The sequence below is a fragment of the Mobula hypostoma genome, chromosome 3, assembly GCF_963921235.1.
Source record: "Mobula hypostoma chromosome 3, sMobHyp1.1, whole genome shotgun sequence".
Lineage (NCBI taxonomy): Eukaryota > Metazoa > Chordata > Chondrichthyes > Myliobatiformes > Myliobatidae > Mobula > Mobula hypostoma.
Genome location: NC_086099.1, coordinates 148596491 through 148608155, shown reverse-complemented (window position 1 = coordinate 148608155; position 11665 = coordinate 148596491). Strand labels below are relative to the sequence as shown.

Here is an 11665-nt window from a genome sequence, read left to right as displayed (position 1 = left end):
GCTAAAATGATCAAGCAGCACCCTCTCTTGGTTTACAATGATTGCTGTCGAGCTCCAGCTAGTTTATTCTGTAGGCCACTTAAACAGCAGCTTTTACCAAAAAAAGCTTCTATTAAAAACAAAATGTTGTTTTGTGAATTAGTACATTTTCCACTCTAAAACTAGAATTGCACTACAGAAATAAAATCAAAATTCGTCAGTGTTGGCAACGTATCAAATTTGCAAACCAAAAACATGAATGAGCTTTGTCAAGTAAGTCACACATAATTCATTAACCTTTATAGTACAGATGGGGTAAGAGGATATCAGTTATACTTTCAAGATGAACTGATTGAGAGAAAGAAATGTGGAAACAAGCAGTATACAGGCTGAGGGTAATGAAAGAGAAGGAATAAAATATACTGTACACAGAACAAGCTGTGTACCATAAAGTGCAGAGAATAAATATTGTTCCAAGTCTAATCTGCCTTATTATGCTTAATAACAAGGCAACTGTATATTTCTTTTACTAGCACTGTAATTTTATACAGAACCCAGTAATTTATTTTTATTCTGCGTGGAGAAATTTACTTGATTACGTATACCTCAGAAAACGTTCCTATTGCTGTGTAATATGCCAGATGCTTGATTGCAAAGAGCAAGCAATGTGAAAAAAAAAGTACCTGTTGTTCAAATGTAATTATTTGCACAGTAAACTGTTAAATAATTAGAACGTGATGGAAATGTGGGACTCTGATGGCAGCAATTCTACTGCATGAAAACAACCAAATTGCTGGTAACAACTACAGTGATTCTGGATCATTATCCAGTTGCTTGATGAATTTCAGAGTTTTATTTACACTGCAGACATAGTTTTCAAAAGACATTTTCTTGGCCTCCTTTAAATAGACATGTACTTCTCTGTATGTGTCCCATTTTGCTGCATATGAGTGCAAGTGAAACTAGAGATGTTCAAGATCAAAAATCAAGAAAATTAGTGATATTTTATTCTATGTTATAGTGGATTTTCTTTTTTAGACTACCTATTGCACCTGGCTCCATCGTGTAGAGAAACATCATGATCAATTATTTTGAATGTTGCAAAGGAAAATGATTCATCTTTAAGTACTAACATGACATTGTTTAAAATACGATTTGTAATTGTGCATCTGTATATGAGAAGCAGGCAGGCAAAGATTTCCAATTTAAATGCACCTTCTGGTTCTGGCATTGTAAGCCAGCCAGACTTATTGATTATATCCTTAGAACCTATGTGCCTGGATGAGTAGTCAACCCCAGGCTACAGATGTCAAAAATGTGTGAATGAGAGACAGAGTGGGGTAAGATAGAGAATACAGAGATGGGTAGAATGGGTGTAATTAGAAAGGTAGACAGAGAGACACACAGAGTGGAAGTAAGAATACAGAGATAGGAGGAGGTAAAAGAGAATGATAAATGTAGATAGAGAGAGGGAGGTAAGAGAGAGAAACAATAAGCTACATAGAGGCATATAGATAGAAAGAGGTAGAGACAGAAACAGTGTGATGGACATGGAAACAGGGCAAATAGGGAGCTAGAAAGAGAGCAACACAGACAAAATGCTAGAGGAACTTAGCAGGACAGGCAGTATCTATGGAAAAAAGTAGTTGACGTTTTGGGCCAAAACCTTTCAGGAGGACTGGAGAAAAACCTGAAAGCTAAAGAGCTGGCAAGTTGATTGGTGAGATGGGGTGAGATAGGGTAAAGGGGATGGGAAATAGAGAAGGGCGGGGTCGGTTGGGGGGTCATTACCGGAAGTTTGAAAATCAATGTTCATGCCATCAGGTTGGAGGCTACCCTCCTCCAACCTAAGTGTGGCCTCATCACGACAGTGGAGGAGGCCAGGGATGGACATATCAGAATGGGAATGGGAAGTGGAATTAAAAAGGGTTGCCAGTGGGAGATCCCACTTGTTCTGGTGGATGGAACGCAGATGCTCAGCGAAACAGTCTCCCAATCTACATCAAGTTTCACTGAGGACACACCGGAAGCACTGAACACAGTAAATGACCCCAACAGACTCATAGGTGAAGTGTCACCTCACCTGGAAGGACTGTTTAGGGCCCTGGATGGTAGTGAGGGAAGAGGTGTAGGGGCAGATGTAGCACTTGTTCTCTTGCAAGGATAAATGCCAGGAGAGAGATCAGTGGGGAGGGACAAATGGACAAGGGAGTTGTGTAGTGAGTGATCCCTGCTGAAAGCAGAAAGTGGTAAAGAAGGAAAGGTGTGCTTGGTGGCGGAAGTTTCGGATAATTATGTGCTGGTTGCGGAGGGTAGTGGGGTGGTAGGTGAGGGCAAGAGAAACCCTGTGCCTGGTAGGGTAGCAGGAGGATGGGGTAAGAGCAGACGTGTATGAAATGGAAGGGAAGCAGTTGAGGGCAGCTTTGATGGTAGAGAAAGAGAAGCCCCTTTCTTTGAAAAAAGGAGGACATCTCTTCGATTCTTCATTCACTGTCAATTTATATCCCTATTGTGTGGATACCCCTACACATCACACTTTTTGCACAAGGGAAACTCTTTGTTTTTATTATTTCAAATGCTTTATTCGAGACGAGTTAAGTTTAGGAACACTATTTTACTCAATTTTAGAAAACATCTTATGATGACAACAAATTTTTTTTAAAAACTCCTTGTATACTAATTTTCAACATTGGTAACCCCATTCACGCTAATGGTGTCTCAGTTTTTCCAGCAGCCAATTCTGGATTTTAAACACATCCAGCACTAGACAGACTGGTCCACTGCATTCTGTGCTGAACCACCCACTCCTAAGTTCATGATCAGCTGAACTGAATTCCACAGCTCGTTTGAAGCAACCTTCAGCACTAGTGGCTAAAGGAAAGGGTAAAGCTGAATTATTTTCTTGTCAGTGTACAGACTGGTAATGCCTTCTCAAACTGTTGCTGTAAATAAGATTTCCTATCACACAAATAAACAAGGCACAAGAAGGGAAAAGTACTGCAGATAGAAAATCTAATTTGCTGATGGTACTAAAATCTGAACCAGCTGTCTGAGAAAGTTATCTTGGGTCCTCTCTATTTTTGGTATTAAAATACTATTGTCAATAAATACCTGGAAATATCAAATCTTTACTCAATTGATTTACTGAACTCACCAGGTCGAGCATTACCTGTGGAGGTCAGCCTTTTGGGCTGAGACCCTACGCCACAACTGAGGAGTGTAAATAGGAGATAGCTAGCATATAGAGGTGAGGGCAAGGGGCTGATAGGCAGATGGAACCAAGTAATGGTACATAGTTTCTGCTCTCTTCCACAAAATCCATGGAAGGACGTCCTACAGTGGCAAAACTGTGTAATGTTTTTGAGTCATACAAGTTGTAAGCAAATGGTGTCCAAAAATTTGTACAATACTTTTCCATACGTTCATTTAAATAGTTGCAAGTTAAATAAATGTTCTTTCACTTGGGCACCAGATACAGGTTTCCAGACATTAGAACATATTTTCATTATTTGATGGCATTTTCCCACTTAGCTAATGGGAATGCAAGAAATCTTTATTAAGGTTTGCTAAAGTGATGATCTATTAATATTGAAAATATTGAGACCATGATCAGCACCACAACTTGCTAGCTGTAACCAGTCACTGTTATCTTCATCTTTATAACCTGCTCGCCCCACACATTGTCTCCAACGCAGTCGCTTCACTGTTAGAGTGTGGCATTGTCTGATACCATGGCAGTTAAGGAATATAAGGAATAAGAAAACAAGTTAATGAAGTCTGTAAGGTTCTTAGAATTATGAGTAACTTTCCCTATTCACACCAAGTCAGGACGCTTCGATTCAGTGGTGTCAACTGTGAAAGACAGACTTGGCAAGAATAGAGTAATCAGTCTTTAACAGTGTGACAATTTATAATTCCATTTTGCAAGTTACTCCATATCAAACCTCAGCTTGAATACATTATCAATTCCCACAAAACTATGGCAGTTGTACAATGTTACATTACTTTTTGAAGAATCAGAACTCCAGAAATGACAGGAGAATTGATTTATTTACCTTCATTATATTCCCAGTAATATATTCTAAGTATTTGTGTTGAATAGAGGCCAATCAGCAATCGGAATCATGAGCAGCTCACTTAGGTTCACCGATTGTGTGTGCAGCAGTTTGGTTCTCAAACAGCGGCTAATTAGCGATTGGGATTGATTGGCAAGAACAAATAAAAATAAGGCAGGGCCAAGTGCAGCCGCCACTGCTGGAGTGGACAGTGTGATAGTGATTATTTGAGGCTTTAGTTCTTCGAGGCTTCAGCAAGGAGAGGCTGGTCTGAGAAAAGGTGAAAAAGCTGTAGGTAGATATTTTTCCAGTTTGTTTTCTTCTTTATATTTGCAGTTAGAAGAGTAGGGATGTCAGGCAGGGTATCTGAATGCTCCCCTTGTGGGATGTGGGAAGGCAGGGAGCCCTCCAGTGACCCTGACGACTACATCTGCAAGAACTGCATCCATTTGTAGCATCTAACTCTTTGTGTTAAGGAGTTGGAGCTGGAACTGGATGAACTCAGGATCATTTGGTTAAACAGTCAGTGCAGAGTACCCCTGTGGCCATCTCTCTCAACAACAGGATACTGTTGGGGGGTACGACTTAGCAGAGAAAAGTCACAGTGATTAGGTTTCTGGCACTGTGTCTCGGAAGGGAAGGGGAGGCGCTGTGGTGATAGGGAGTTCATTAGTCAGAGAAACACCAAAGGAGATTCCATGGATGAGAACGAGATTCCTGGACGGTAAGTTGCTTACCGGATTGAGTCCTCAGAATTCTTAAGTGGGACTTCAGAATGATCCATGTAGCTACCAATGACATAGGAAAGAAGATTGACAAGGTTCTGCACACAGTGTTCAGAGTGTTAGTTAAAGAACAGAACCTCCAGGCTTGTGATCTCTGGATTGCTATCCATGCCACGTGCTAGTGAGGCCAGGACTAGGAAGATCATAGTTTAACACATAGCTGAGAAGTTGGGATAGGAAGGAGGGCGTCAGAATATTGGATCGTTGAGCTCTCTTCCAGAGAAGGTGAGACCAGTACAGAAGAGACTGTTTGTAGCTGAACTAGAGGGGGACTAACATCCTAGTGAGAAGGTTTGCTAGTGCAGCACAGGGGGTATAACCTAGAGTCGCAGGGGGATGGAAACCAGAATGCCAGAACAGTTAGTGGAGAGGTTGTGGAGGCAGATGTTGTTAGGACCTCAGACAAAGTCAGGAATCAAAATGTTGAGCATAGTGCAACTAATGTTCTGAGTTGTGTATATTTCAATACAAGAGGTATTGTAAGAAAGGAAGATGAGCTCAGGGCACGGATCAACACATGGAATATTGGTAGTGTGGCCATCGGTGAGACTTGGTTACAGGGAGGACAGGACTAACAATATTCCAGAGTTTTGTTGTAGACACGACAAAGCAGGAGGGATTAAAGAGCGAAGAGTGGCGTTACTAGTCAGGGAAAACGTTACAACAATGCTCACTCAGAATAGACTGGAGAACTCATCTAGTGTGGTGTTATGGATGGAACCGACAATAAGAAATGGTATGACCAAGTTAATGGGGCTATATTGTAGACCACCCAACAGTTCACAGGATTTAGAGGAACAAATCTGTAGAGAGATTGCAGACCATTGCAAGAAATGTAAGGTTATTATAATAGGTGATTTTAACTTTCTACACTTTGACAGAGACTGCCTGTAAAAGGACTTGATGGGATAGAGATTGTCAAATGCATTCACGAAAGTATCCATATTCAGTACATAGAAGTATAAATGAGAGAGTGTGATATACTTGTCCTCCTATTAGAGAATGAGACAGAGTAGGTGACACAAGTTAGGGTGGGGGAACACTTTGCATCAAGTGATCATAATGCCATTAGTTTCAATCTAAATATGGAAAAAGGTAGGTCTGATCCATGGGTTGAGTTACGAAATTGGAGGAAGGGCAATTTTGATATTATCAGAAAGGATCTGGCAAGTGTTCATTAGCACAGACTCATGACCCTCTGGCTAAAGAAATTCCTCATGATCTCTTTTCTCTAGGGACATCCTTCTATTCTGAGGTTGTACCATCTGGTCCTAGACTCTCACACTGTAGGAAACAACCTCTCAACATCCACTCTACCTAGGCACATCAAAATTCAACGAGATACTCCCCCTCCACGCCCACCATTTGTCTAAACTCCAGTAAGTATAGGCCCAGAGCCATCAAATGCACCTCTGTTAACCCTTTCATTCCCAGGATCATTCTCTAAACCCTCTCCAATGCCAGCATATCTTTTCTCTGATAAGGGGCCCAAACTGCACACAATACTCCAAGTGCGAACTGAGACTTAAAAAGCCTCAGCATGACATCCTTGCTTTTATATTCTAGTCAAAATGAATACATTTGTTTTTCTTACCACTGATTCAATCTGCAAGTTAACCCTCAGGGGTACACCCTACACCCCTGATTTCTGAATTTTCTCCTCACTTACACCTTTATTCTTTCTACCACTTCTTTAACAATTCTCCTTATCTTTCGACGTCCTTCCGCAGACGCCCTGCTTCCTCAACACTATTTGTCTTTGTATTGTCCGCAAACCTGGCCACAAAGCCATAACCCTCTCTTTTGCATTTCTGTGGCTTATTTCAGATTTTCGTCAACAATCTGAGTTGGAAAGAGGAAAGGTGAGAGTAGTAGGAATATCATTACATGTTTAATGAGCTACAATCTATTTTCACAAGCTGGATTTGGCTGTATGCACTCTGCACATTAAGTAACAGTGCAAACTACAAGCTTTAAAAAGCAAGTTCAGTTATTCTGTACACCACTGGAGCTATGGAATCATGCAGAACAAGCAGATGCTTTGGCCCACTGAGCACCAGTGCATATTAACCAAAATTAATAGATCAATTTTTAAATTTTTGCCACATTTCCATCAACCGCTCCAGATTCCACAACTGCCTAATTTGCACTAGGGAAATTTACAGTAATCAATTATATACCAACTGCATGTCAGGAGAAAATGCTGGGTATGCCGCAAGAACATACACTGTCACATGCACGCTCCACAAAGACGGCACTGGAGATCAGGACTGAACTTGGGTTATGGTACACATATTTTATTTAGACAAGACTAATTCAACAACTGGTTCCTCCAAAAATTATTCCACTTAAGGAAGGAAGGAAATATTACAAACAGAAACAATGGATCATTCAGCTTTTCAATTTTAGTATTAACCAAAAAATTCACTAATCTGGATTAAATATACTAATCATCCGAGTCACTGGCATCTGTAATTCAAAGGGTCACCACACTCTGCTTGAAAAAAAGCTCATCTTATCTGACCGCTGAATGACCAATTGATTAGTAAGAGCATCAAGGGTTACTGGGAGAAGGCAGAAGAATGGCGGTGAGAGGGATAATAATTTAGCCATAATGGAATAGTGGAGCAGACTTGATGGGCTGAATGGCTTAATTCCACTCCTAAGTTTATGGTCTTTATTGTCAAACCAAGCAGTGAATCTTGGCTCCAGACCACCAAGCCAGGGGAAGAATCACCTCTTCATTTACACTGAAAAGCCTCATAATTTTGTCTTATATATTTCAATGGTATCACTTTCTCATTCCCTGAAATTCCAGGTAGTATAGAAAGATTTGCTTAATCTCCTCTCAGAGAACAAATCTACCATGACAGGAATCAACTTTGTCAGTCTCTTCCATCATTCTGTTATCTTCACTGTTATTAAAAGAATCAAGAATTCATAGAACTGCTATCCTTCAATCATATTATTCAGGAAAATTCTCCTTTGCTACCCACAGTCTAGAACAACTCTTGGCACTAGTTAAAATCATTTTGGTAATGATCCACTCAAGAGCTTTCATTGCAAAAAATATAAAATCCTGCCATCATAAAAGAGAAAACTGGCTTAAATTTGATTTAGAGTACAATTTGGAGAAAAGCATTGTTAGTAAGTTTGCAGAAGACGCCAAAACACCAACATTTATAGCATAGTTGACAGTGAAGAAGGTTATTGAGATCACAATAGGATCCAGACCAACTTGGCAAGTTGGCTAAGGATTGGCAGATGAAATTTAAATTGGACAAGAGTCTTGTTCCGGCAAATATGTCTTAATCAGCATGGACAAATTGGAAGGCAAGGCCTGTTTCCATGCTGTATAACCCTATGATTCTTTGGAAGATTTATCCATTACCTGGCTGATACAGTTGTTGATTGTTTCTAAAGAAAAGATAGAAAATTTGTTTAAAATATAATCAATATTAACAAGTTACTGAAACAGGAGAACTGTAATTAGCATTACCCACAAATCCACAAATATAATTCCAAGCATGTAATTTCTTAAATGGACTCTGATATTAAAACTGAGAATTCTCAAAGTGAACTTGTTTAAAACATAATGAAACAGTTTGTCAAGCTATTTATGCTGATGGTTAACACTGAGGACTTTCATGTAACTTATTTCAAAACAGTTTCGTTGCACAGTTGTATCAGCAAACAGCAGTTAAATTATTGACTTAAGTCTATAGATATAATAGTAAAATTAACTTTAAAGCAGCAGTTATTTTCAATAGGATACTTAGAGTTTAGTTCATATCAATCTAGTTTCAATCATAGATTTCCAATTAAACCAAGTATTTTCAAGTTCTTTTCATTGGAATGGAACAATAGCATTAAGTATTTATAGCTAGGTTAACTATAGTATTATTTCACACAAAGGATACGATTTGTCGAGTTTCACACATTTAGCCCAGTCAGCATTTGCCGATGGATTTGCATTTGGCTTCCACTTATATAATGATATGTTTCCACAGTCCAAACCTACTGCAAGAACATAGCTGCCAGAGAGAAAAGAAAATCTGATTTTACAATAGGCAATGAAAATGATGTCAATTCTACTTTCATCAAACATTATTAAAACATGCTAATTCAAAAATATTTACCAAAAGGTATAATGAAAAACCAATGATACTGACCCAAAAATGATCAATTATCTGCCTCTACTACACATTTGTATATTGCACAATTAAAACAAGCTGTCATAATGTGAATATGATTGATTAGGAGATGTAAAAGTTGTGCACATCACACCAGAGAAACCAACTTCCCCTTCAAGGACTCTTGTCTACACTGCTCACTGCCTCAGCAAAGCAGTCAATATTATCAAGGACGCTGCCCAAACATGACATTCTCTCTTTTCCCTACTCCCATGGGGCAAAAGAAAGGAAGGCCTGAAATCACGTACCACCAGGCTCAAGGACAGCTTCTATCCTGCTGTAGAAGACTTCTGAATGGCCTTCTAGTATAATAAGATGGACTCTTGACTTCACAATCTACCTCATTATGGCCTTGGACCTTATTGAGCCTTCTCTATAACTGTAACACTGCATTCTGCACTTTTCTCTAGTACTGATGAATTGAAATGCATTGAATTAGTTTATTATTCCCACATGTACTGAGGTTCAGTGAAAAACTTGTCTTGCATACCGTCCATACAGATAATTTCACAACATTGCATTGAAGGAGTTCAAGGAAAAAACAATAACAGAAAGCAGAATCAAGTACAGAGGCGAGGCCAGTTTCTGTGACATGCTGAGCTCTGTCCACAGCTCTCTGCAAATTTTTTGCAATCATGGACATGGTAGTTGCCATACCAAGTTGTATTGCATCTAAAGAGAATATTTTCTAAGGTGCATTGATAAAAATAAGTGAGGGTCAAAGGGAATGTGCCATATTTCTTTAGCTTCAGGAGGAAGTAGAGATGCTGGTGAAATTTCTTTCCCATGGCATCTATGTGGTTTTACCAGGACAGGCTATTGGTAATGTTCTCACCTAGGAACTTAAAGCTATCAAACTTCTTAACATCAGCACTAATGACGTACACAGAAGTATGTACATCAACCGCAAACCCACAACCCCCCCAACTTCCTGAAGTCAATGCCTTTAAGAAGTATTCAACCTACCTGGAAAACCGTTAAATTGGTTTATCATTGTCACAATATTTCTAAGGTAAGGACATGTTTGGCACAGCTTTGTGGGCCAAAGGGCCTGGATTGTGCTGTAGGTTTTCTAACTTTCTATGTTTCTATTTCATGTCTTATTGTTTTACAACATTGAATCACAGTGCATTTAATTTGGCCATATTCTTTCCATTTCATGATGATTGACTTAACGGTACTCCAGGGGATATTCAGTGACTTGGAAATTTTCTTGTATCCATCTCCTGACTTGAGCTTTACAACAACCTTTTCGCAGAGTTGTTTGGAGTGTTCTTTTCTCTTCATGGTGTAGTTTCTGCCAGGATACTGACTCCCCAGCAGTTGCACCTTCCAGATACAGGTGTATTTTTACTATAATCAATTGAACCACCTTGACCGCACACAGGTTTCCAAAATCAGATCTCTATTTAACTAATTATTGACTTCTAAAACCAGCTGGCTGCACCAGTGATGATTTGCTGTGTCATATTAAAGGAGGGTGAATACTTATGCAATCAATTATTTTGTTTTATATTTGTAGTTAATTTGGATCATTTTGTAGAGATCTGCTTTCACTTGGACACAAGAGTAATTTTCTGTTGATCAGTTTCAAGAAAAGCCAAATTAAAACAATAAAACATGAAACCATCCAGGGGGTAGGGGGGTGAATACTTCTACACTGAAGGAAAGGCGATTGTTGTAACACCATGTCTCTAGACTCATTTTCTTTACTCCAACTCATTGTTATTAATTGTAATGAAATAAATTGATGGTATGCAAACAAAGTTTTTCCACTGTACCTCAGTATATCTGACAATGATAAAGTAATTTAATAACTTAATCAGAATTCTTTGGAAATCAGATCAAAGTCAAATAACTTCTTGCCTTAATGAACAAACAATTAACATGCTTAGAATATAGTCTTCTGTCTTACTGCTCAGGCATGCATGTTTAGTATAAATCACTGCAAAATGTATTGCCACTCAGCAGGATTAGACACTTATTTTCACTAGTAAAAACAGAATCTAACTGAGAGAACAAAAGGGAACAACATTTGAAGCCAAGCTGAATATTCCCACACTTTTTCACACTGTTATCAGTTGAACCAGAAGTTGTTATTAATTAAAATCTTGGCTGCACTAAACATTGTGGTGCCCTGTTTCGAAAGTCAGTCCCCGCAATTATAAGACTTTACAATGACAGTCAATAACCTTGTCATCCTGAAGGTGCTTTCCTGTTTTCTACCATGAAGGTGAACATCCAACACAGTGAAAATATTTTAAGCACCAGACGCAAGATGAAAATTTTGCAAATTTTCAATTCCTCCTGTTATGCCACAGTAGAAGTACACTTATTGCATTTAATTCCTTGGAATTGTTAAAGAACTTGTGCAAATGATTAACTTGTCAATAAAAAATCAACCTGATTTGTAAACTGAAAGATCATATGAAATGTGCTCTGAAAGGGGGGTAATCTTTCAGGGAAATTTGAGATGAATCTGATACAGAGCACTCAAGACAAAACAAGTGCATGTTCCATAATTTTTTGAGCAGACAGAATTTAATTAAATAAAAAAATGCTGGATTCATGAAATAAAAATAGCCTTTGTATTCCTTTAGCAGTTAAAGAAGAAATTTATATGTAACCCTGATACGAAAGTCAAAGACAGTTA

General features: G+C 38.8%; 1 protein-coding gene across 2 annotated transcripts in view; it reads right to left on the bottom strand.

Moving 5' to 3' along the window:
• elp2 (elongator acetyltransferase complex subunit 2) overlaps positions 1-11665 on the bottom strand; it is a 128544-nt gene continuing 116879 nt past the window's right edge. For both annotated transcript variants that reach the window (XM_063043841.1, XM_063043842.1), the window contains exons 21-22: positions 8740-8853; positions 1-3702 (exon numbers count right to left, since the gene is read on the bottom strand). In XM_063043841.1, coding sequence (XP_062899911.1) covers positions 3546-3702; positions 8740-8853 — 271 coding nt within the window. In that variant the 3' untranslated portion in view covers positions 1-3545. The remainder of the gene's footprint in view (positions 3703-8739; positions 8854-11665) is intronic.